At 48.0% G+C, this 25,712-nt stretch overlaps 1 protein-coding gene across 1 annotated transcript in view; it reads left to right on the top strand.

The window, feature by feature from the left end:
• The window catches only part of LMOD1 (leiomodin 1), a 43,868-nt gene extending 19,022 nt beyond the window's left edge, over positions 1–24,846 (top strand). The window contains exon 2 of the mRNA XM_077157393.1: positions 21,546–24,846. Within this exon, the coding sequence (XP_077013508.1) occupies positions 21,546–23,195 (1,650 nt within the window). The 3' untranslated portion in view covers positions 23,196–24,846. The remainder of the gene's footprint in view (positions 1–21,545) is intronic.
• The last annotated feature ends 866 nt before the right edge of the window (positions 24,847–25,712 follow it).

Genomic DNA, 25,712 nt, shown 5'->3' with positions numbered 1-25,712 from the left:
TGGGACTATAAACTGCAGGAACCTGGGTTCACAAACGTATTCTATTTTCTTTGAGGAGATGCTCCAGTTACCATGCCAACCTGCTCAGATGCCATTTGGCAAACATTGTTGGTTTTTGTTTCTACCGGGGCTAAGCATACTCTTTCGTTCAAATATTGTCTCTCTTTGCCTGGGTCTGTGGGTGGCAGGAAGCAGGCTGGTGGAGCAGTTGGGCTTTCTCAGAGGTGTTAGAGCTGGCGCCCGACCTGCGTCCAGGTCCCCTCCCCGCTCCCACGCATCTGCTGAAGAAGTCTTTTCCAGCCTCCTCGTCATTCTTTGGGGCCTTTCCCACCTACTTTTTTTCTCTGGTGTTCCTGCCCTTGTCTTGTTTGAATCTGTAACCTGTTCCAGGTATAACAGTGAAACTATGCCATATTCTTTTTTTTTTACGTGGGCAGGCACTGGGAAACGAACCCAGGTCTCCGGCATGCCAGGCGAGACCTCTGCCACTGTGCCACTGTGGCCCTGCCATGTTCTTTTTAAAAACATTTTAACAATTACTGAATGACATTATGCCTAACGCTTGGTGCTGGGCATCCATCCTGAATTAGCTATAGTCCTATGCTGTAGAATTTCAGAAAAAACTTCTCTTGTACCCCCTGTTACAAAATGACAATCCCCACTATCTCTTCCTGCCCTCCATGCTAATGGATCTATTTATTGGGGTTGTGCGTAAGCACTCTTATTTCTGTAGGTGAATATTGCCTCCACTGGAGAGATTGGTTCTCTGAATTCAGTCCTGGGAAGAGGGAGGCCTTCGGAAAGAAGGTTCTGCAGCTGAGAATGCTGGAACCCCTCCTACCCCACCTCCTTTGAAGCTAGCGCGCTCTCTCTCTCTCTCTCTCTCTCTCTCTCTCTCTCTGTCATTCTCTCACTCTTTCTCAACCCTCTTAAGTTGGATGGTGGGAACTAGCAAGGAGAAACCTCTGGGAAATAAGATGTAGGGAAGTAAACCATGTGGCTTTATGTTACGTTCTGCATTTATTTTCTTTTTACCATTCCTGAGTCTTTACACAAACTGTGAAACACTAGCCCTATTTCAGCTGTGCTACGGGATGTTGAGGAATTGGGCAGTTTTTCAGGTAGAGCAAGACATCCCCAGAGGCAGTGGTGGCAACTTAATGAGGAACAGACCTCAGGTGGGACATGAATCTTTATGAGACAAGAGGTCCAAAGGTTCCTCTTCTCTCCAATTGTTTTCCCCTCTATTGCCAATCTCAGAGCATATGGGTTTTATTTTATTAAATATTGTGGCAATTTCCACTCTCCTATTCCTTAAATTCCTCTCTACTTCTTGATGACTCACTTTTCCAGAGTCACCTTATACTTATACTCTGGTGGTTTTCATTATTTCTTATATATTGATGACTCCTGAATCTACATCTCAAGCCCAGCTCTCTTTCTTGAGTCTCTGACCCTTATTGATGCCAAGTCCTCAGGCATTTAAACTTTGTCATATCTAAAACAACGCATCATCTCAATTCCCGTCCTCCTCTCTCCCTTCGTACCCCTGTCATGGTGGTGAGCATCACTGTCTGTGACCAACCAAACTGGAAGTCTTGGAGTCATCTTTCACTCCTCCCTGTCACTTCCCACTTCACTGTATCTTATTAATTGTACCCAGAAGCATCTGTGCAGCCCACCGTCCCCACTCCATAATCACTGCTTAGTCTTTGCCAGGAGCTAATATCTCTTATTTGGACTTTTTTTTTTTTTTTTTAAATTTTTACTGGCAAATCTTCACACACACACAGTCCATACACGGTGTGCAATCAATGGCTCACAATGTCATCACATAGTTGTACATTCATCATCATGATCATTTGCATCACTCCAGAAAAAGAAATAAAAAGAAAAAACTCACACATCCCGTACCCCTTATCCTCCCTCTCCTTGACCACTAGTATTTCCATCTACCCACTTTTTTTTATCCCTTATCCACCCCCCCCATTATTTATTTATTTTTGTCCTTATTTTTTAATTCATCTGTCCATACCCTGGATAAAAGGAACATCAGACACAAGCTTTTCACAATCACAAGTCACACTGTAAAAACTATATCACTATACAGTCATTTTTGAGAACCAAGGCTATTGAAATACAGCTCAACAGTTTCAAGTATTTCCTTCCAGCTACTCCAATACACCATAAACTAAAAAGGGATATCTATATAATCCATAACAATAACCTCCAGTTATATATGTAGAACGAAATGATCATATGTTAAGAATGTTTTTGTTTGTTTGTTGTTATATATATATTTTTAATTAAAAAAAAAAAGAATAACCTCCAGGATAACTTCTTGATTCTGAAATCTCTCAGCCACTAAAAATTTATTTTGTCTCATTTCTCTCTTCCCCCTTTTGGTCAAGAAGTCTTTCTCAATCCCATGATGTTGGGTCCTGGCATCTTGCCTGGACTTTGCAGTGGCCCCCAGCTAATTTCTTTCCCTCCAGTTTCTCCCAACCTCAAATCCATCCTTACAAGTTATCTGCCCAAGTTACCTTTCTAAAATACAAATCTGATTATCACTTCTCTGGTTAAAAATCTGTATGCTTCTCCCTTGCATTGCATAAAGCCCACGACTTAGCATGATGTGGAAAGCCTGTCATGATCATGCCCCAGGGTACATTTCTGGTTTCCTCTACAACTGCCACTTCCTCTACCCACCTCCAGTTCAGAGAACTTCTCAACCTCCCCTGAATGTGCTGTGATCCAGTAAATACCAGGCTTTTACCATCCAGTAAATCTGCTATGAAAGTCTATCCCTGTCTTCTCTGCCCAAATGACCTCCTTGACACCACCTCTGGAGCTTTACTCCCTCCTCTTCCAGGCTCTCACCACTCCTTCCACTTGTGTATTCACTGGGTCTTGCACTGTGGAGAGGCCTCTTGGCACCCTGATGTAATGGTTTGACCTCCTTGATCTGCCTTTCTTTCCCCCAGATCTTGGCTTTCCTTTCTCCTACCCACCGCAGTGGAATGACCGGACCCTCCTCCTGATTGTCCTTGAGCTTAAAGACTCAGCTTAATGAGTCTTTAAGCTCATTAAAGAGAGCTTAAAGAGAGAGGGGGTTGTCCCCCCTCTGACTGCCTTCCCCAGTGTGGCTCAGAAGGAAAGATCTTACCTCTTTTTCTCAGCTAGCAAGAGGAGTGCCCAGCTCTGTGGCCTTTGCCCATGAAGAACCTGAATCTCCTAGGGCTTCAGCTGTTGGAAGGGAGCTCCATTGGGCGGTTGTATTAACCCTGAAGAGGATCTTTCCAGGACAGCTTGCAGCAGTCTGAGGCCTGGAAAATGGTGGCTCACAATGTATCATTTTACTGGGTAAAATCCCCAGGAAGTAGTGGGTAGAGGTGGCATTGAAACCAGAACATACCCCCTCCAGAGACTTCACCAAAACCTTGGGTAAGACTTCTCGTGATAGGTTAGTGGCCAGGGTGAAGAGATGTGGACTGGGAAGTGGTGCAAGTGGATGCTGGTTGGTGGCTCCTTGGAGGTTTCTGGAAGAGTGTCAGAGGGTCGTCCTCTACTCTGCCCTGTCCAGGGGGCATAAAGATCTAGAAGGATAACTTATCAGACTTACAGATTGTGTAAAGCTGAGAGGGAGAGTAAATTTTTAAATAGCAGACCCAGGATCCAGAAAGTTCTGGTCAGGCTAGAATGATGACTCAGTCTAAAAATGAATTTTTCTACCCTGGAGAAGAGCAATCTTAGGAGAGGACACAATAAATCTCCTCAAATATGGACAGAGCATTCATATAGAAGAAAAAGGATAGCCTTATTTTTGATGGCCCCAGATGGCATAACCAGATCCAGAGGGCTTTCTAAGACAGAGCCAGCTTACCAAAAAATTTTAAAGAAAGACTTAGCTTCCTCAGGAAGAACTGAGCTCCTTGTCACTGGGAGCATTCAAGCACAAACTATTCAGCAGGGACATTATAGAAAGGATTGAAATATTTTCATTTCCTTTCAACAAATATTTAAGGGCAAAGCACTCTGTGATATGAGGTGCTAAGGATAGAAATAAAGGATAAGTGCTCAATATCATTAGCCATTAGGGAAAAGCAAATAAAAGCTACAATGAGATGCCATTTCACACCCACTGGGATAGCTATTATTTAAAAAAATTGGAAAATAACAAGTGTTGATGAGGATGTTGGTCATACATTGTTGATAGAATGGTAAAATGGAGCAGCCTCTGTGGAAAACAGTTTGGTTTCCTCAGAAAGTTAAACAAAGAACTATCATATGACCTGGCAATTCTACTCCTAGATAATATACCCCAAAGAATTGAAAACAGGGAACCAAACAGATATTTGTATGCCAATATTCATAGCAGCATTATCCACAATATCCAAAAGAAGAGAAGCAACCTAAATGTCCATTAACAGATGAATGGATAGCAAATTGTGGTGTATACAGATAAGGGAATATTATTAAACCATAAAAAAGAAATGGAGATCTGATACATGCTACAACATAGATGAACCTTGACGACATCATGTTGAGTGAAGTAAGGAAGACACAAAAGGACAAATATTCTATGATTCCAATTATATGAAATACCTAGGATAAGCAAATACACAGAAATAGAAAATAGATGATAAGTTACCAGGAACTAGGGTGAGGATGGGGTAGGAAGAATGGGGAGTTAATGCTTAATGGGTACAGAATTTATATTTGGGGCATTGAAAAAGTCTTGGTAATGGATGGTGATGATGGTAGCACAGTATTGTGAGCATAATTAACAGCAGTGAATAATATATTTTAATGTGGTTAAAAGAGGAAATTTTAGGTTGTATGTATGTTACTAGAATAAAAATTTTAACAAAAATTTCATGAAACTGCACAACACAGTGAACCCTAAATTAAATCATGCACTGTAGTTATATTATAAATCTGTGCTTTCATCAGTTATAGCAAATAACTAATGCAAGGTGTTTTTTAATAATAGGGCGATGTATGGGTGTCCTGTATTTTAAGCATGATTGTTCTGTACACCTACTACTTCTCTAACTGAGAACAATTTAAACCTATATTACATATTAAAATGATAACATTTGGGGCAGGCAGCAGTGGCTCAGTGGCAGAGTTCTTGCCTGCCATGCTGGAGACCTAGGTTCAATTCCTGAAGCCTGCCCATGTCAAAAAAATAAAAAATAAATAAAAATAAAATGATAAAATTTTGTATATATGTGGTTAAATGAAATACATTAATTTTTTTTTAAAGAAGTGGTTAAAATGGGAAGTTTTGTGTTGTCTATATATTACCACAGTAAAAATGTATTAAAAAAATTAAAGAACAACTATTTAAGATGAAAGGAATAAAGGATCAGGCCCGGTCTTCAAGTCATTCACTGTCTAGTCCAGAGACAGACTGCCAACAGTGATAAACACAGAGTTAAAAGTGAGCTCTATGCCGGAGACCTGGGTTCGATTCCCGGTGCCTGCCCATGTGAAAAAAGTGAGCTCTAGGGTGCACAGGTGATTCAGTGGTAGAATGCTTGCCTTCCATGCAGGAGACCTTGGTTCGATTCCTGGACCATGCACCCCACCCCCAAAAAAGTGAGCTCTGCCTGCTTCAGGGGCACAGACGAGGGGGTTCTAACCTGGGAGTGGGGTGGGAGCCAGTGAGAGGGCTCTCTAGTTGAGTCCTGATGGGCTGTTAAGAGAACCTATTATTACTAATTTTTTAGGTAGCATAATGGTGTTGTAGTTATCTTTTTCTGAAATTTCTTTTATGGATATCTATTCTGAAATATTTATACATGAAATTATATACTGGGATTTGCTTGAAAATAATCTGCAGATGGGAAAAAATATGTGGATGAATAAATGAAACGAGACTGACCTTATGTTGATAACTGTTGAAACTGGGTGATAGGCACCTTGAGGCTCATTATGCTATTCTCTCTAGTTTTATGTTCAGCTGAGATTTTCCATAATGAAAAGTAAAGGAGAAAAAGGAAGCCGTGGGGGCAGTAGGAAGAGGAGAAGAGGAAGAGGAGGAGGAGGAGTTAGCAGAGAAGGGGGAGAAGTTGTTCTCCATGGTGGAAACAGCCCATATAAAGGCACCAAGGCTAAAGCACATTTGTACTTCAGGGTGACGGAGCACAAACATGGAGGGAGAAGAGGATTAGAGTCAGGCACAGGCCAGATCATGCAGAACCTTTTGTGCCGAGCTAAGAAGTCTGGACTTCATCCTGAAAATAGTGGGAGCCATTGATCACATTTACATTTCAGAAAGACCGCTCTGGCTGCAGTGTGCAAGTGGATCTAAGAGAAGCAAGAAAGGAGACAGGGAGACCCAATGGGAGGCAAAATATGGACAGGGTCCCAACCGCAATAATGGCAGTGAGGATAGCGAGTTTGCTAACTGGGATCTATCAGGAAGGTGGAATGAAAGGAACGTAGTGAGGGAGCAGAAAGAATCAAGGCTGACGTCCTGGCTCCTGGGGGGTTGGTGGTGCCTTTCCCGAAGATGGAGAAGGCAGAAATAAACTCCAACCCAGACATCTTTTGCTACTGTTTTTCTATTAGGCCTAGGACCAGCAGCATAATTTGCAGAACCCAGTACAAACTGAAGCTCTTGTTAAAAAGCATTATGACTTCCAAGACAGCTATTGCACAGGTCTCACACCCATGAGGTTTGCCCAATTAGGCTGCTGTAGCCTTTTCTGTTTAAACAATCAGGGGGGTGGCCGTGTGAGAGCAAAGCTCCTGCTCACAGCCCCAGGAGGCAGATGATAGCATGTTTTCCTGCCACTCCCACCCTTACCCCACCCCATCCCCAGACCTAAGTGGGACCCAGCAATCAGGGACAAATAGCTTACATTTAAGCTGCTCTTTATAATGCTCTCCAAATTTGCTTGGGTTTGGGGTTGTCCTGGGATGAAATGAGAGAGCATAGAGTACTAACCAGGCATTTCAGAGAGCCAAATGCTAAGGCGGCTTGTTTGTCTCTCCAAAGAACCTTCCTGGTTTTTCCAAAAATGGGGTTACTACCAGCTTCCCAGTGCGAGTCAGCAGATCAGTTGGCAGAACATTGCAGTCTGCAGGGAGCGTTGAAGCTGACCCCTCCTTGGTAGAGAAGATCCACCAAAAGAACCTTCCGCTCCCTGGAGACCAGTCCTTCATGGTCCAGAAATAGAAACCAGAACAGTGCTGCCTATAAAGGTCTTCCCAGCAGGCCTTCGAACCCCTCTGCCTTTTCTCCACTTGCAGTAAAATGCAGACGCCCCCATGGGTAGGTGTAAGGGCCTGGATAAGAGGCAAATGCTCTTGGCCCTGCCTTTCTTTCTTGTGCTTCTTGGCTTTCTTGGATTTCCAGAAGGGTAGCAAGAACCATAGGATGACACCTCCTGGTCAGGTCACCCTTCCCCAGTTAACACACCTTTCCTTGGAAATCTTGCCCTTAAAGACTCAAAGCTGTCAAGAAACACTATAGCCTTTGGCAGAGTTTGGTGAAACATTCAGTAGCAGAGCCCAGCCTCGTTAAGGAGAGTCTTGTCCACTCCAGCTTGCACGTCGTCTTTTCCCAGAGTATGCTTTTCCCACCCCACCTGCAAGGCCCAGGAAGACACTAGGGTGGGAGCCCTCGCTCCCCTGTGCAAAGACTCATGTTCTGCTGGACTCGGGCAGAAAATGTCCTCTTTTCTCCCAAGTTAACAAACTGCTGCCCTTTTCTTGGCCAGCACTCCATCCCCCAGGGATCATCCTGGGAGGTAAAAATGAGTTATGGAGTTTGTGTTTACACTGCAGCTGCAGGCAATGCCTGAGATTCTCCCAGCCCTTCTCAATGCTGGGGCTGGCTCCATGGCCGCTGGAAGAGAACCAGGCGCGGGTCAGCCTCCATGGTAGGCCCTGGGCACAGTGCTAGGTGACGATACGGTGAGACACTGATTGTATACTTTGGATGGATTATACAGTATGTGAATATATATATATATAATTTGCAGTTTTTTAAAAAACACAGTTCACAAAAAATTTTTCTTAATTAAAATCTAGCTAAAATTTCTCTAGATATATAGGGTAGGAATTTACCGGACAAAACAGGGAAGATGAGCTTTCCACGCAGTGAGTATATCATTGCAAAGGCCCAGAGCAGGGTTCCCTCCAGGAAACAAGGGTGGTCTGGCAGGGCTGAGTGAAGACTGCAGGAGAGGGATGTCAAGAGGGAGAGCTGAGAGGGATCCCGGTCGGCGGCCAGACCCGGAAGGGCCTGTGAGCGTAGACTTTATACTTGGGCACTGGAGAGCCACTGAGCGCTTTTAGGTAAAGTAAAATGATTGGGTTTGTACTTCAGAAGTGCCTCTGTGGCTGCAGAGTGGACATTGTCTTGGAGGAAGTCAGCAAAACCTGTGAGAAGGTTGTACAGCAGCAAACCAGGTGGGGAGGTGACAGGTGAAAGGAGAATGGACTAAAGCGACATTAGCGAGGACGATGAGAAGGGACTGACTGTAAGAGGTGTTAAGCATGTAGCATCATGTGGATGTAGGTGATGAGGGAAAAAATATCTTTTGTAAAACAGCTCAATTTCACTTCTACAAAAACTCCTTCAGGCTAGTGGGGGTGGGAGGGAGAAGGGATGGGTGAGAGCAGAGGGGCCCACGTTACCTCACCAGCAGGTTCCTCCTATCCCCTTCCCATCTGGGTCTCTCATTTGAGCCATGGGGTGTTTGGAGGACTCATTCAGCAAGGTAGGAAGTAGAGCAGGAGTTAGGTGTGGCCGTGGGGACAGCAGAGTTGAGTTTTTGAGGTATTCTGGGACAGGCAAGCTGAGATGCTCAGTGAGCAGTTGGAGCCAAGAATCTGAAACTCAGTAGTGGTGTCTGGCCCAGAGTTACAGGTTTAAGAGACATCAGAACCCAGACTGCAGCTGATGTTGTCTAAGTGGATGAGATTACTCAGGGTAAAGGCCTAAAGTTAAAACAAAAGAGGCTTAGAACTGAACCTTGAAAACAGCCACTTTTTTTTCTTATGTATTTATTTATTAAACATAACCACATACAAACACAAGCATTCTTACCATATAATCATTCCATTCTTGATATATAATCAATAACTCGCAATATCATCACATAGTTGCATGTTCATCATCGTGATCATTTCTTAGAACATTTGCATCAATTCAGAAAAAGAATAAAAAGAAAACAGAAAAAAATTCATACATACCATACTCCTTACCCCTCCCTCTCACTGATCACTAGCATTTCAACTACTAAATTTATTTTATTTGTTCCCCCTATTATTTATCTATTTTTAATCCATATGTTTTACTCATCAAAGGAGCATCAGACACGAGGTTTTCACAATCACACAGTCACATTGTGAAAGCTATATCATTATACAATCATCTTCAAGAAACATGGCTATTGGAACAAAGCTCTACATTTTCAGGCAGTTCCCTCCAGCCTCTCCATTATACCTTCACTGAAAAGGTGATATCTATTCAATGAGTAAGAATAACCTCCAGGATAACCTCTCCACTCTATTTGGAATCTCTCAGCCATTGATATTTTATTTTGTCTCATTTCTCTTTCCCCTTTTGGTCGAGAAGGTTTTCTCAATCCCTTGGCACTGAGTGAAAACAGCCACTCTTAAAGTGGTAAGCAGAAGAATCTGGTCTTGAGTGAGACTGAGAAGTTGCTGTCAGAGAGCTAGGAGGAAAACCAGGAGAGGGTACAATAGAAACCAAGGGAGGAAGCATTTCAGAAGGGAGGACTTGCTTGGTCAGCCATGCCAGATCTTACTCAAGCAATAAAGCAAGATGAAGAATAAAAGCTAGTTGAAAATCCAATTTAAAAGCAAGAGGGTCAGTAGTAACCTGGATGAGAGTGATATCCATGTAATGTGGTGGCTGAAGTGAGACTGTGTTGGGTTGGTTGGAGGAATGAATAGGATTAATATATAATAAAAAAGTAGAACTCTTTTGGAAAGTTTGGGTGGAAAAGAAGAGAAGGCAGTACCTGGAAGGGACCGTGGGGTTGAGGCAGGGTTTAATTAACAAGGGGGAGAGATGTGAGCATGTTTAAAAGGTGGTAAGAAGGAATCAAGAAAGAAGGAGAGGTGAGGGATATGGGAGAGAGTGTAGGAGCTCACTGGAGAGAGGGAGAGCCAGAGCCCAGGGGCAGGGGCGAGCCTGGGGCTGAAAGAGAGACCCTTCTTCCCTCCTCAGCAACATGACCTGGGGAAGTGAGGAAAGGAGATGAGCATGGAAGTGAGTTTGTAGGAGTGAAGGCAGGAAGTTGGAGGGATTACCACAGTTGGTTTTCTGGGAGATAAATAGGGGAAAGTGCCTGCTGAGAGTGGGACAAGAGGTCAGAAGAGAGGTGAGAAAGGTGGAAATAGATGCTTTGGAAAACCAGGAGAGAACTGATTAAGGAAACTAGAACAATAATGACAGCTAATTTATTGAAGCCTTCCTGTGCCATCCGCTCTGTGGTAAATGCTTTATATGTAGTGCTTCATTGAAACCTCACAACAGACCTATGAAGGTTTACATAGGAGGGAGCTTGTCTAGGAACCCTGGTGAAAGGTTTAGGAGGTGAAAGGGTGAGAAAGAAGAAAGGTAGACCAGGAAATTTAAAGTGTGTGTGTGGGGTATTTCTGCGCTCCCTGGCAGAACTCACCGAACCCAAGATGGAGGGAGGTGAGCGCGCACGTGGGCTTCAGCACCGACAGCTTTTAAGGATGGAGTCAGGTGACGTCCGGAAGGGGCGGTTCATTAGTTCCAGAAGTCAGGTTGGGAAGGGTGACACAGCTTCCACAGCTCCAGTTGCAGTGCCCTTCCCCGTTCCCCCCACCTAACACCTGGCACTTCAACTCAGCGTCGACAGCATGGGGGCAGTGGCGGGTGGCCGTGCAGCCCCCGGCGTCACCCAGCAGTCAGGGGTCGGAGCAGCACAGGCGAGGGGACCAGTCAGACACAGGGTCGGGGTTTGGCCTGTGGGGACTGAGGATGAGGATATTGGTACGATGGTAACACTGTCGATAGGACAGGAGGGAAACGGTCAAGGTGGGTGGTGTTCAGAGGTAGAAACGTGAGACTCCAGGAGTGGGAGCAGCTGAGAGTTGGAGCAGCTGAGAGTTGGAAGGTTGGGTGGGTGAGAAAAACATTTGAATTAAAACTTTTGGAGGTATCCCCATTTAGCAGGTGACATCCCCCAGTTAGCAAGAGTTGAGTGTCATTCTCGCCCACAGACCTTCCCTGGCACCAAGAGGGTCAGTAGCGAGCTGGCTGAGTGGAGGGTATTAAGGAGATGTCCTGCACAAGCGTGATTTTTGTTCTGAAAGATCGTGCTTTAAGTAGTGTGGCCCAGAAAGAGGCCACTAAAGAAAGCAGTTAACGAGGACACCTGTGAGGTTAGCGTCCTAGCCTGAAACTAACAAGTATCTGGTAAAACAAGCTGGACCTCTCCCCAGCTGTTCGGTCCTTCGGGATGAAGTGGTAAAGACGGAGAGTAAGGGCTGTCAGTGCCCCCCCCCCCCCCATAGGGCTGGGCTTCTCTCTGTTTACTGCATTCCTTTGAAGAGCGTCAGTGGTAGGCAGGCTCTGGAGAGCTCCCACAGCCTTTCCCCCAGCGCAGAGCTGGGGGAAGGGACGCCCGTTCTCCCAGCTTAGCCGACACCTGCAAACCCAAGAGCACTTCTCAGCATGACCCCAAGAAGTTTAACATGTGCAAGGGTGTGCCCTCCAGTCAAGCCAAGGTCCAGGGTTCACAAATCTGTGGCCAGACTGGATGCTAAATCCCATTGGCATCTCAGCCTCCTCTCCCCTCGGCTTAGTCTCTGTCCCTGACAGTGGTGAGCATCTCTAGCAATGGGAGAACACCCCTCTCCCTCTGACATTATTCTCAGAATGATTTGGTTTCTATTCATCACTCATTTATTTGTGCTCAGATCCTGGCTCCACCAGTTTTTTTACTCTGGAAATTTTCTTGGACTTCACATTCCAAATGAATATCTGGTTTCATGTGGTGAACAGCATTCATTCATTAATACATACATTCATTCAACAAATAACAAGCATCTGCTGTGTGCCAGGCATTATGCCCTGTGCTGAGGGTCTGGTGAATGATAAGGCATCCTCCCTGCTCTTGAGCAGCTCATACTCCCATGCGGGAGATGAACAAAGGGACAGAGTGATTGGGGCCAAGACAGGACAGGGAGGAAAGGGAACTGGGGGTGGGGGTGGGAGTGGGACAACAAAGGGTCTGGGAATCTGACTTCTCAATGCAGGTGATGCCTGATGCTTACACTGATCTCAGACAATGTGAAGGAATTAACCAGGTCAAATTGGGTGAAGAAATGCCTGTGCAAAGATGCAGAGTTGTAGAATGAGGCTTGTGAATAAGGAGCATCATGGGTAGTAACCCAAGCTGGGAGGCTACAAAAGGGAAGCCTCTTCCTCCATGTGCTCGTCTGTTGTCTCCTGTGTCTGCTTCACAGGCTCTCACCAGGCCTGGGACACGGTTTACTTTTCCTTCTCAGTCCTGCCCAGGTCTTTTCCTCCACCCTGCTCCTCAACTCACTGCACATGGCCTGCAGTCAGGAAGTCGAGGCCCAGCCCCAAGCTGCTCTCATCTTCCCGACTCTGAGTTTTCTTGGTTACCTGGGTGCAGAGAGGGCTGGAGAGTCCATCCCTGAGTCCTTATAACATCCAGGCTGAACTCAAACTGCATGCCCCACTGTCCCTCAACTCTGGGCTTTTGCCTGAACGTTTGCAGTCAAGGTCTCTAGCTGGAAGGTAGGATGGGGGAGGGGTGGCCTGTGCTGTTGACTGATGGGGCAGTGTGCATTTTAAAAAGTCACAGACTTTGACTTCCTTTTTTACTTATCTGGATCTTTCTTTCACCATGCTCCTCTAAAGTCTTTAATCCCAGTCCTTTCGGAGACTGCTCAAGGGACAACCCTCTCCCCCTGCTTCCATCCCGGGCATGCTTCTGGCTTTTCCCTCTACCTGGAATGCCATTTCTTCCTTTGTCCATTTACCAAACTCTTACTCCTCGTTTCAGGAATCAGGTCGATGCTGCACAGGACTCCCATACATATTTTCCCCTATGAGGTTTTTCTCAGGCTTTGTGTTTGCCTCTGTCAGAAAACCCCTACGGATCCTTCTGCTGTTGGGCCCAGCTCGCTTCCCCAGGCTCCCTGTAGCCACAGCCAAACAAGTGGGCTTTGGGTTTCTTTCAAGCCTGGCTGTGGAGTGAGGCATAGTTTCTGCACCTTCCTTAATTTCATTTTTGGCCCAGACAGTTAAGCACATCTGCCCTTTTAATTTAGGAATTTCATTGTCAAGCACATGGTAATACTAAGGTGAGGAAGTAACAAACTCATTCTCCATACTTTGGCAGTCCCTGGGCTTTAGGATCCTGACTATTGCTAGGATGAAAATTAGAAACACAATGGGCTTCTGACCTCAGATTTTATTCTCTTGAGTCTGCTTTCCCCCTTACGCTGCCTTAGCAGAAGCCACGGGTCCTTTCCTCTCAACTGCTCCTTCCTCCCAGCCTGGATGGGAAATCCAAGGGAACGCTGGGTGCCTGTCCAGGGCCTTCAGGGTGGCCATCTCGCCAGTTCCCGGCCTGTCCAGTGGTTCAGAGGTGTCAGTGAACATGTGCGTGACTGAATGACTGACGCCCAGGTAGGTCCTTCAGACCTGGGTGGCCTGCTGGACTAACCTGTAATGAGTCTCTGCTGGGGCTCCCTGCAAGCACGGCATTCACTGATTCATGCTTCGGCATGTAAACGGCACGTGTGGCGCAGCAGTGGAGCGTGTGCTTGAACTCCAGCCCTCCCACTCATGCTCACGCCACCTGTATGAGAATGACTGCATCTGCAAAATGTTTAAGAAAATCACCCTACCCCTACCCCCCTGCCAGAAGGCATAACTCCCCCATGAGCACGTTGTCCAGAAGTGGAGAATTTCCACAGACTATTTCTAAGCTACTGTGATAACGTGATGGTTGTTAAGACCATGAGGATGAAAAGGTCCTGAGTTTTGTGACGTTCCCCCTTCCCCCGTGTCCCCCCCCCCCCCCGCCCCCCCATCGAGCACATGGGGCCACCCCCCTGCTCAGCTGCCTCCCTCAAGCTTCCTCCTGCTGACACTGCAACCTCCCCAGAGGCTGCCCACTTCCCAGGCAGGGCTCAGGAGTTCATTAGATGACCTGTGTAAAGGACTGAGCATGTGTCTCACACCTTGTAAACACCTAATAAATGGTGGCTGTGGGTATTGTGACTTATTCTTATTTCAGTCTGAGTGGCTGGAGAAGAAGGTCTACCTCTGGTTTAGGCATTTTGGTGAAAGAACAGTCCCCACTCTCACAAGACAATCTAACACCAAGGGTTGAAGTTCAGACTCTATAGAGTTTAAGAATGAAATTTGAACTCTTGCTTCACCAGGTAATAGTTGTGTGATTTGGGGCTTCAGTTTTTTTCTTCTGTAAAATAGGGATAATACTAGCAATACCTCCATACATATTTCCCCCTATGAGGTTTTTCTAGTATTGCTAGTGGTTTTGTGAGGATTAAATGAGTTCATAAATACACGTGAAGCACCAGGAGCCTCAGGCTGCAGCGCTCATTAAGGTTAGCTATCGTGATGCTGGTGAGATGAGGTGTCAGGAAGCTTTGGGAGGTACCAGGACTGAAAGACAAAGGATTGGACACAGGTGGGGAACTTGACTTCTCGGTTGGACTGGAGAGCAGGAGTGGGGGAGCATCCCTTTAAAAATATGAGGCTCAAAACTATGAAGTGAGTTTTGCAGTTTAGAATTTCTCTGCTATTCTTCACCAGGTAAATGGGATGACCACAGATGGTTACACCTGGGGTCTGGGAAGGGCACTGAGCTTTCTGGGGAAGGTCAAGGCAAACTCAAGCCAGCCCTCTGCCCTCTGGGATCTGACTCACATGCTCCCAAGTGGGCTAGCTAGGGAGTGCACCTGGAAGCCAGACTGAGGTCAAGCAGGGTGGGGAAGGAGCAGCTGGGGCATCTGGATGCCTGCAGGGGTGCAGCTTTTCTTAGTTCCGTGACCACATGGGCCTTGGCTTCTCAGTTCAGAGCCGATTGTTCAGAAGTTCCCCCAGGGGAGTACCCTAGATGGCTCCTTTGAAGTCCTGAGCATGCAGAAGCCTTGTGCCCAAATGGCCCACATGCTCTGGGGAGGTGAGGGGCCACCAGACTCCAGCATCATTCATGTGTTTGTTGGGTGTGGCTCAACCCTCAGGCTAGTGACCCACAGAGCTTCAGGCCCAGAGAAGGGGAGGCTGAGACATCTTCCTGTCTGCGGTGTTGAGGGGGGGCCACACAGGGGCCACTGCAGGGTCTCTCTGAGTCCTCTTCATTTCTGACGGCCTCCACGTGGATTATTGGGGATGGGGTTTAATCATGGACTGTCACCCTCTGTACTTTGTGGTCTTCACTAACAAGCGTTGACAGAGCACCTATAATGGACAGGCCCCATGGGTGCTCTTAGACTCCCCGCAGCCTTGGTCGGGGAGTGGGAACTGCAGAAATGCAGACTCATCATTAATCTCAGAAATCACAAAGAAGGCAGTTCTGCAGCTCCACATCAAATGGTAACCCCCCCACACACACACATTAGGAGGGTTCACTACCTCATGGGCAGGAGGTGAATGTAGTGTCAGTCTCTGTGTACAAGCCTTGAACGTTCCCTGCAAAAGTGTGTTTTCTGAGTTGTTAATCCGAAGGGGTGAAGTTATAATTTTACTCTCATGCCCTGTTGCCTTCCACCTGCTCTAACTTCCTTCCTCTGTAGGTCCCTTACAACTAGAAAGGATGAATGAAGGGGACCCCCAGAACTTGCCCCACAAATGTCAGTGGAGACAATCATTGTTTCCCTAAGTCGGGGACAGGGGGGCTCTGAAAAAGGGTACAGGATGAACTGGGAAAGATCAGGGCTGGGATGACTGAAAAAGGGAGTTGCTGGGAGGTGCCAATGCCTTGCCCGTGAGCCACTGTCAAAGCAGGAGTTAAGGAACTTCTGACTGGGAATGGCTAAGAAAGGGGCTGCCTGGCCAGTTTAGGGAGGCTGCAATGATTCTGTGGCCAGCCCAAAAGGTTTCTGTCAGCTAAAGCAGAAACTCTAGGGTGAGGGATGTCTGGTCTAGGGGTCCACTTCCTCAGCACCCTCTACTGCACACACTTTGATGTCAACTTGTCCTTTGTTTGTCATGCCTCCTAAATCGTGAGTGTAGGGCATTTCTTGTGAAACACTGTATTCCTAACACGGTACTATACATACTTCCATACACGTTTGATGAAGGTGTGACTAAATGAATGCCTGAGGTCTGTAGGAGGGTTTTCAGGGGACTGGCTCTTGAGGACAGATGCCTCTTTGTGCCCCCAGCCCCTCACAGAGCCTCCTGTCTCTACCAGTGCTAGTTGGTATTATTCGTAGGGGTGAGTGGCTCTGCAACGGCCCTCGCAGGAGTGGGGTGGGGCTGGCGGAGGCTTCCCGAGCAGCCTGCACCCTTTGCAGTTTCTGGGCCTCCAGGCAGGTTTCCAGGGTGCAGGAAGTGGTTATTTCATTGAATAACCATTTCATTTTATCATGAAAAAGATAAAATGCAGTCTCAGAGATAACTGGGTAAGTGCTTAATCACCCTACTAAACAATACTAAGATGAGCAGGAGGGATAGGGGGTCTCAGGAAAGAGGAGGGGCAGGTCCCTTCTGCCTGCCATACTGTCATGAGCACCTTTCATCAGGGACCCAGAATCATTGCCTCTTACCTCCTGTTCTAGTCCTTTTTGGCATGTGGACCTTGGTTTGAGTGCTGGCTGTACTGCTTGCAATCTCATGAGGAAGCCCAGGGTGGTCTGAACCTGCATACAAGATGACAGGTTCAGAGGGGTTAAGTGACTCACCAAAGATCACACAGCTATTCAAGGGCTAAAGAGCTGGAATTTGAACACAGGCAAACTGTCTGCAGAGCTAATGGGTTCCTAGAACTTTCCCAGAACAATCCTAATTTTCTTGTTGGAAAACTGTCAGAAGGAGCCTATAACTTTTTAAGAGCAATATCAGTTGTTAAAAGGCCTGAATCTTGCCCTAATGAGCTGCTAGCTGAAGGAGAGGACTGCCCCACAGACCCCCAAGGGATGCAGACACCATGGTCCCTCCCAAGGAGTGCCAAGCACAAGAATACTACTTTCTCCAAAAGGCAGTTGACCCTCCTGAAAGATTTTGTCAGGAGAATCTAGAATTTACTTCTTGGTGGAAAATGAGGAGTTGCTGCTCCAAGTAGAATGAGGCAGGAGATTGGAGGGTGATCTCTCTTGCTACCCCCCACCCCACCTGCCAGGGCCCTGCTGCTTGCCCTGCCCTTCACACCCTGTAAGGAAGCTGCTTCCCCCGGGACCTTTAGCAGGCCCCCTGGCCTGTGGCCAGCTGCTCCTTGCCCTCCCTTGTCAACAGATGACTCTGTCAGCTGCAGTACCTGATACCAAAAGATCATCAGGTGGCTGGGAGAACAGGGCCAGGGCCCTAGCCCTTTGCCAGGACAGCTCCACAGGCGAAGCAGAGGAATGAGATCCTGGGCTCTGAGGCATGGTGGGGGTGAGTGTGGAGGTGGGGGCTGCAGGGTAGACATGGGTGCAGGACCAGGAAGGAGAGGCGGTAAGAGGTTTGAGCACGCAGAGCAGGACACATTTCTATGCTACGTATTCCCCTGGTGATGTCCTGGTATATTAAAGAACCTTGATTTGAGAAAAACAAGAATCAGACCACATGGCCTAGGAAGAAGGTAAAAATGGTCTGTTCTGATGAGCTCTGGATCCACACACACTGAGGTTGCCAGGGATATCCCCTCAGGGACTTCTACCTGAGCCTAGGGAAGACAGTCTTCCAAAAGCAGAGTGAGGAACCCCAGAGTTGCTGCCCCCAGCCTGGAGCTTTTAGGGGCCTCACCAGGCAGCCCTGAGGGAACAAAACAATACTGGCAGTAAGCTATCTGAATCTGCATCACCTGGGTCATGTTTTGGGGAAGGAATTGATGCCCCTGAATTCATGGCAGTGATATCATATGTGAGGGGTACTGTCACTGCCAGTCACTTCCTGCCTTCTTTGGCTTTGCCACCTCCTAGGTATATGGCTGGAAAGTGAACTCTGAGCAAAGGGAGTCCTGCACCTTCCAACCGCACTTTTGAGACGTTCTCCCCAAGGTCCGCCTCTTCTTGGTGCTGTCCTCTGGGGAGAGTCTGCAGACTCCCTCCTTTGTAGCCCCTTGGGACCAGGATTACTCTGCAGAGGGGGAGATGCCTCCCCCACAGGTGATGGGTCAGGAAGGAGAGAGATGACAACGGGATGGCTAAAGGGCATCCGGTGGGCTGGGTGCCAAATGGACCACAAAGGGGATTTGGCCTTTGCCCTCAGCAAGTTCTCATTTTAAGGGACCTCTGAATAGACCGCTTTTGGCAATGGAAGTGATGACACATTGTCTTCATTGTTTAATCAAATAAAACTTCCTAGAGGAAATAGCACCAGCAGGCCCAAGATAAGGGAGGAGATGCTATGTTCTGCCCATCCGAACATCTCACAGAGATTCAACTTGGATACTAATGCACAGACTGGCATAGAATGACATCACCTGGCCATAAGGCCTGGGGAGATGGAGGGTAGGGAGCTGCCTCTTACCTCTAGTCCCTGCAATGTGCCACAGCTTATTAGAGGCTTTCAGAGGTCATCCTTTCTATTCTCCTATCTTCATGTAGGACTCTTTGACCACCCCTGTTGGCTTCTCCCAATCCTAAAGCTTTCCCTAAGGGGAACAAAATCACTGCTGCTTGGCTTTCTCGTTCCAAGGCCCATGGGGTTTTGCTCTGGGGAGGTTTCTAAAGCCCTCTTGCTATGAGGTACAAATGGTAGAGAGAGGCCTAGTGACAAGAACAAAGGCAAAAATAACTTCTGGAGGTCACCAGGATGCAGCACCAGTTCTAGAAGCAAAATGTTGGCCTGGCCTCTCTTTCAGATAAGCACGAAGGAGCAGCTCTGCTATGTGTTGAGGAGCTCCGCACCACAGAAATCCCAGCCCTGGGAGGATTCTGGCTCCTTCTCCTTTTAAGGCAATGTCTGAGCTCTCAGGGCTGCGCGCTCTGCGAGCTGCAACAAGTCCTAGCCCCTCTCATTCCTGGCTATTTGGAGAAAACTGATGATTAATCAGCCCTCCCCCCCCCCCCCTTAGCCTGTTTTTCATTAGGTTCTATTTAACGGGTTGGCACACCTCTTCAGGAACAGATACAAGGCAGGTTGAAGCCAACTAGGACTCCGGTGTGGGGAAAGGACCCCAAGAGTAAGCAGGAACAGCCCTGGATGAGGACAAAGGGGAGAAGAGCAGGACCTGGGGGTCAAGGCAGAGCGAGGGTTAAAATGTTAGAAAACAAGTCCTGGTTGAGGGAAGAGAGTGATGGTTCTCAATGGGAGCCTTGGATCTAAAGGGGGCTGGGTTTGGCTGGACCTAGAGAAGAGGGCTGGCTGGCCTGGGAAGTTCTGTGGGCAGCAGAGATATAGGCAGCTGAGGGATGCTGGTAGGCAGAGGGGTGGTGTAACAGTGACTTGGGGGCTGGTAGTGAGACAGGCAGGTCCAAACCTCTGTTTTTCCTGAACCTGCTGTGTGAAGTTGGTTAAATTATAATCTCTCTGGATCCTCAGTTTCCCTCTAAATGAGGCCCCTGAATAGAATGGGAATTCTGCCGAGGGCAGCTGGTCAGTGCATCGTGGGGTGTGAGAAATCCTGAAGTTTGTGCATTTTGGGAAGGGAAGCAACAGAGGCAGGGGCAGGAGTATTTGACCAGGGGCCTGACTCACTGAAGGGGCTGTCCCACCAGCTCTTACCTCCAAGCTCCTGAAGTGGAAGGCATTTGTGAGGAAACCACCCCTGGTCTTGGTGGAGCAGGGCTGGGGGAGAGGGAATTCCCTGACCAAACTGTGGGCAGATCATTATAAGAGTCTCCTAAAAGGACTGACCCATTGGGTTTCCTTATTACATTCTATTAGCATACTCCCCTTACACTCTTCATTTCAAATCAAGGTACAGGAAGTCTCCACCACTTATGCTTCTGGCCCTGAAGGGTGAGCTGAGGGGTCAAACCCAACTCCCTGGGAGTCAGAGTCTGAGAAGAGGCCGGTCTCTGCTCCTTGCTCTACCCCTCACAGCCCCAGTGAGTCCTCAGTGCAGCCTAGGCCCTGAGGCCTTTGGGGGCAGGATGGGGAAAGGGGCACATTCCAAAGTCGTGTCTCATCAGGGGGCTGGCCCCATGCCCCCAGGCTGGTAGTTGTGATTCTAGTCGAGGAGCCAAGGACTTTCTCTACTAAATAAACCCAGGGGCCGGTCCCTAATGGCATGTGTTTGTTGTGCAGGTACAAACTGTTTCCATAGGGCCAGCCTTGCTCCCAGCCCCTCTGGGAAGGGCTGGTGGGGAGGAGTGTTGTTTTTCCTTTCCTCCTTTCTTCCCACACCTCAACCGGGCACTCTCAGAAGACAGAAAACCCTTCCAATGCATACACCATTGTCTATTCCTCTTAAAATTTCAGGAAGGCCATCACTGCATCCTCCAAGGCCCCAGGTGCTCTGAGGTCTTTATCACAGTTGGGCAGTTACATCTAATAGCTAATTGTAGGCAAGCCTGCTACTTCCAGGTGAGCCCTCCTCCTCTAATGGGGATGGGAAACAGGTGTTCTCAGAATAAGGCTTCAGACTTGACCCAATGTTGTGGAGGAAGAAATCAGGCCCCCTGGAAGTGGCCTACACTGCACGTGGAACTGAAGCCTCTCTCGCTCAGCTCGCTCAGGCCCACAGTCTCCCCGAACATTTCCTCAGATCTGTGTAGTCAAAACGAAGTTGCAGAATCCTAGTTCCCCAATCTGGCAGCGTCCTCTAGAGGTCAGCTGGCCCAGTGGATGCCAGTGCTGCCCATGGAGAAGTGCTTAGCCTTAGCCAGGTTTTTCCTAGAAAAATAAGGAACATATTTTGAATTTTTAAAAAAGATACACATATTTGATGTAAAGTCATGTCCTTTATTCTATTTTGTCTCTTCTTTATTGTTAGCTCCTTCTTATTGAAAAGAGGTGATGAAGGCAGACAGAATTTATAAATACCCTTCATTGGTAAAATAAAACATTAGCAACTCTATGCTGATCCCACCAACTTTTTTCCCCTCAGATCCTGGACCTCTGTAAGCTAATGCATTTTCAAAGGAAAAAATGCTCGGGGGAGGAACTGCCATGACCTCCTGTAGGTGCTCATTTTGCAATCTTACGATCCTGAGGTTTGGAGTCTGATGTCAACCCTTTCCCTGTAGCTAGAACCCAATTTCTTCTTATGCCATCCTTGATGGAAATGTTCACTCACTCTCCCAAACATGGACTGTCCTTCAAAGACTCAAGGGCAGTTATATAACTGCTCCCCACACTTGTCCTCATACTCATTCTTCTCCCTCCATAGCCAGTTCTTCATGTTTATTTTTCTTTTCTGAATTCTTAGGAAAGCAAGCAAGTGGAGCCCAAGACAGATGCCAAGAACAGAGAGGAAAGGGGCAGAGATGCCAGCAAAAAAACGCTCGGCCCCAGACGGGACTCAGACCTGGGGAAGGAGCCAAAGAGGGGTGGTTTAAAGAAAAGCTTCTCAAGAGACAAAGATGAAGTTGATGGCAAAAGTGGTGAGAAGCCCAAGGAAGAGAAGATCATCAGGGGCATTGACAAGGGCCGGGTCAGAGCTGCAGTCGATAAGAAAGAGGCAGGGAAGGATGGGAAAGGAGAGGAAGGGCTAGTGGCCACAAGGAAGGAAGATGAGAAGAGAGGGAGTGACAAGGATGCAGGTTTGAGCAGGGACAAGGATAAGAAGAGAGAGGAGATGAAGGAGATAAACAAGAAAGAGGATGATGAGAAAGTAAAAAGGGCGAGTAAAAGCACAGACACCAGAAAAGAGGATGAGAAGATGAAAAAAGGAAGTGGGGACACAGAAGTGAAAAAGGAAGACAAGAAAGCAAACAGAGGAATTGGGAACACAGATACAAAAAAGGAGGATGAAAAAGTCAAGAAGGATGAATCTGTAAATGAAAAAGAACCCAAGGAAGAAGGAAAGATCAAAGATCCAGAGAAACAAGTCCCCAGTGGTCCTGCCAAGCTCTCTGAAGGGCCTGCCAAGGCAGAGGAGGAAGCAGCTCCCAGCATATTTGATGAGCCTCTGGAGAAAGTGAAGAACAATGACCCAGAGATGACCGAGGTGAATGTCAACAACTCAGACTGCATCACAAATGAGATCTTGGTCCGATTTACTGAGGCCCTGGAGTTCAACACTGTGGTCAAGGTGTTTGCCTTGGCCAACACACGGGCTGATGACCATGTGGCTTTCGCCATCGCCATCATGCTCAAAGCCAACAAGACCATCACGAGCCTCAATCTGGACTCCAACCACATCACAGGTAAAGGCATCCTGGCCATCTTCCGGGCCCTCCTCCAGAACAACACGCTGACGGAGCTCCGCTTCCACAACCAGCGACACATCTGCGGTGGTAAGACAGAGATGGAGATTGCCAAGCTCCTTAAGGAGAATACCACACTGCTCAAGCTGGGCTACCATTTTGAGCTGGCTGGGCCCCGAATGACTGTCACCAACTTGCTCAGCCGCAACATGGACAAGCAACGACAAAAGCGGTTGCAGGAGCAAAGGCAGGCCCAGGAGGCCAGTGGAGAGAAGAAAGATCTGCTGGAGGTGCCCAAGGTTGGGGCACTTGCCAAGGGCTCCCCCAAGCCCTCACCCAAACCATCTCCAAAGCCCTCTCCAAAGAACTCGCCCAAGAAGGGGGGTGTTCCAGCTGCTCCACCCCCACCTCCACCTCCCTTGGCCCCACCCCTGATCATGGAGAACCTGAAGAATTCACTGTCACCAGCTACCCAGAGGAAGATGGGAGACAAAGTCCTCCCTGCCCAGGAGAAGAACTCCCGTGACCAGCTATTGGCTGCCATCCGCTCCAGCAACCTCAAGCAGCTCAAGAAGTTAAGTAGTTGTGGGTGTGAGCCAACAGGGCCTGGGGATGGGACTGGGGCTGGGACGGGCTGGGCAGAGGCATGGAGGGGAGGGCAGAATTGTAAAGGGAATGGATGCAAAGGGATGCAGAGGCAGCTTCCATAAGGCTGTAGACAATATACAGACTCCCAGAGTTGACAGGGGACTTCAGGTCATCACATCTATCCTCCTGCCTCCACGCAGGCTACACCTATACCTCCCTAGGAGATGAGACTCTATCCTTCCTTTAAGGAGCTTCCTTCAGCATCTCACTTCATCTCTAGTTGACCACTAAAAAAGTTCACATCCTGCAATTAAACCTTTTCTCCTAGAAATGGAGAACCACCTTTCCCCTAGCAGTTCTACCTCAGGCTCTTCCTTATTTTATTTAATTATCCCTCAGGACTGGAAAAAATACTACAGATCTCTTTATCGCAAAGGCCTTTGGCAGATTTGCCCCTCAGGAGAATTCTCCCTTGGATTAATCAGGGCCATGGGCACATGAGCCATCCCTGGAAGCCTGCTTCTCAAAGCCCTGCCTCCCTACAAGTCCTGCCTGCATGACAGCATCCATGCTTATCCGCCTGTCTGACTGGATGGTGGCAGCTGACCCTAAACCCACAACATCACTTGGGGCTACATACCATAAGATAAAGGACAACTATTGTAATTCAGGCAGTCAATTTAAAACAAAAATTTTTTTTATCAATTTTAAAATTAAAAAAAATATGACGGCAAACACAAACATTCTTAACATATGACCATTCTGTTCTACATATATAATCAGTAATTCACAATATCATCACAGAGTGGCATATCAAGCAGTCATTTGATGACATCAATTTTTACAGAAAAGGGGAAAGACCCTCTCTGTGCCAACAGCTCATTTATTCATTCCACAGACATATATTGAGGTGTCTGTTGTGTAGTCCTTTAGGATGGAAGGTAGGTGAGATGAATTCCAGAGACCCCTTGCCAAGCTCCCTTCTCCAACCTCTCTGTTTTACTCCTCCAGGTGGAAGTTCCCAAACTGCTTCAGTAGGACCAGGCAGCCAGGCGCTGTTTGCCATTGCCATGACTGCCCAGGCCTCACCTCCCCGGGCCACACAGACCCGCCCACCCTACCCCAGCTGATTTGCTGTGGATGTCCTTATTCTGCTGTGGGAGAGCCTGAGGTCCGGCCACGCTCCAGGAAGGATGCCTTATCTCGTCTCACTTTCCTTTTCTTGTCTCTGAGGCTCTCCAAAAAATTTCTTTCACCTGAAGCTGAAGTTTCCAGAAAAGAAGAGTTTTTGCGGCATGTCACTGAGAAGATGACACTGCCCTGGACCCCCTGCAGCTGGCAGGCTGTGAAAGGCCAGTCATCCAGAAAAGATGTCTCATGGGGACCACAGGACCACCCCAGCCCTACTGCCCTCCAGGGCCAGGATCCAGCCTTCTGAGGAGCCCTCAGGGCAGAGCTGCGGGCCTGTGGAACTCGGCGTGGAGCAATGGCAGATGGAGAGGGCATGGATGCCTAAGGGGCTGGGGACACCCCAAAGCCCTCCCTCTGATTAGCTCAAGCTAGTCAAAGGAAATGGCAGGGGCGGCCGTCCTGGGTGGACCGTGCCTGGTGAGGAGTGGCTCCAGAGAAGAGAAGAAGGACAGCCAGCAGCTGGACCTAAAGGTTTGATGCCAAAGCAGACATTTTCCTCACACCCACCTGCTCTTGTATAAATAGCTGTGCATCTGTTTTTCCATAAGATTTTGATAATATATACAAACCTTTACTTGTGAATGACTGTGCCCGGCTTCTGTACTGTACGGAGGGCCCTGATGCTAACCCTGGGCTACTTAGAGGATTCCGGAAATAGGTTCCTAGCCACACCATCTCTAGCTGACTACTAGATAAGTTTACATTCACAGAAGCTACAGCATGGGGAACAGCCTTAACCTTGAGTGGAGGACTGCCCTCTGACCTGGTTGTCCAGGCTAAGGCCCGATCTCAGCCAGGGTCCACTCCTGAATCTGTCTTCCACCTGTAGTCAGGAGCTGGAGCCACTCTTGGGGTGACGAGGCAGAGCAAAGCGCAGGGCCCTGAGATGGCTATATTAGGCATGTTCAGGGGATGCTCATTCCTTCCCTCTTCCTAACTGTGGGCTCTGGGCCAGCTCCTCACAACAGTCACAAGCCCAAGAAGGCAGCTCTCCCTGAGCAGGCAGAGAAGCAGAGTGACCATCTGGGGAGGAGCACCCACACCAGGGTACCCCAGGGCCCAGAGGTACCTGATTGTCCCAACCCTTCCCCCTACCCACAGTTTTCTCTCCCTGCCCCAGCTGCAGGCTGCCCCCTGACCTCACAGTGCCCCATGCCCAATTTGGGTGGACACTGAAGAAATTTTTCTGACTTTTATTGGCTTGAAGGTGCTAGCAGCCCTTGGCCCTGGGGAACTGCCACCTTAAGTCTGGATCACTGGCAAGTTTTTCTGTTTCTCCGTCTTGCCTCAGTGACAGGGAGCACAGCAGTTTCACATTTTGGGTGTTCGGGTGCTCACTGTGCTAGGTCAGGCTCACAGCACAGAAGGCAGGCTGCGCCTGGGAGCAAAGGGCATAGATCCCAGGCTAAACTCCACCCCATTCCCTCCACCCACTTGCTGTCCACCCC

This window comes from Tamandua tetradactyla, chromosome 4, assembly GCF_023851605.1.
Source record: "Tamandua tetradactyla isolate mTamTet1 chromosome 4, mTamTet1.pri, whole genome shotgun sequence".
In the NCBI taxonomy this organism is placed as follows: domain Eukaryota; kingdom Metazoa; phylum Chordata; class Mammalia; order Pilosa; family Myrmecophagidae; genus Tamandua; species Tamandua tetradactyla.
The sequence above is the reverse complement of the archived record's forward strand: the minus strand, read 5'-3'. Positions and strand labels throughout refer to the sequence as shown.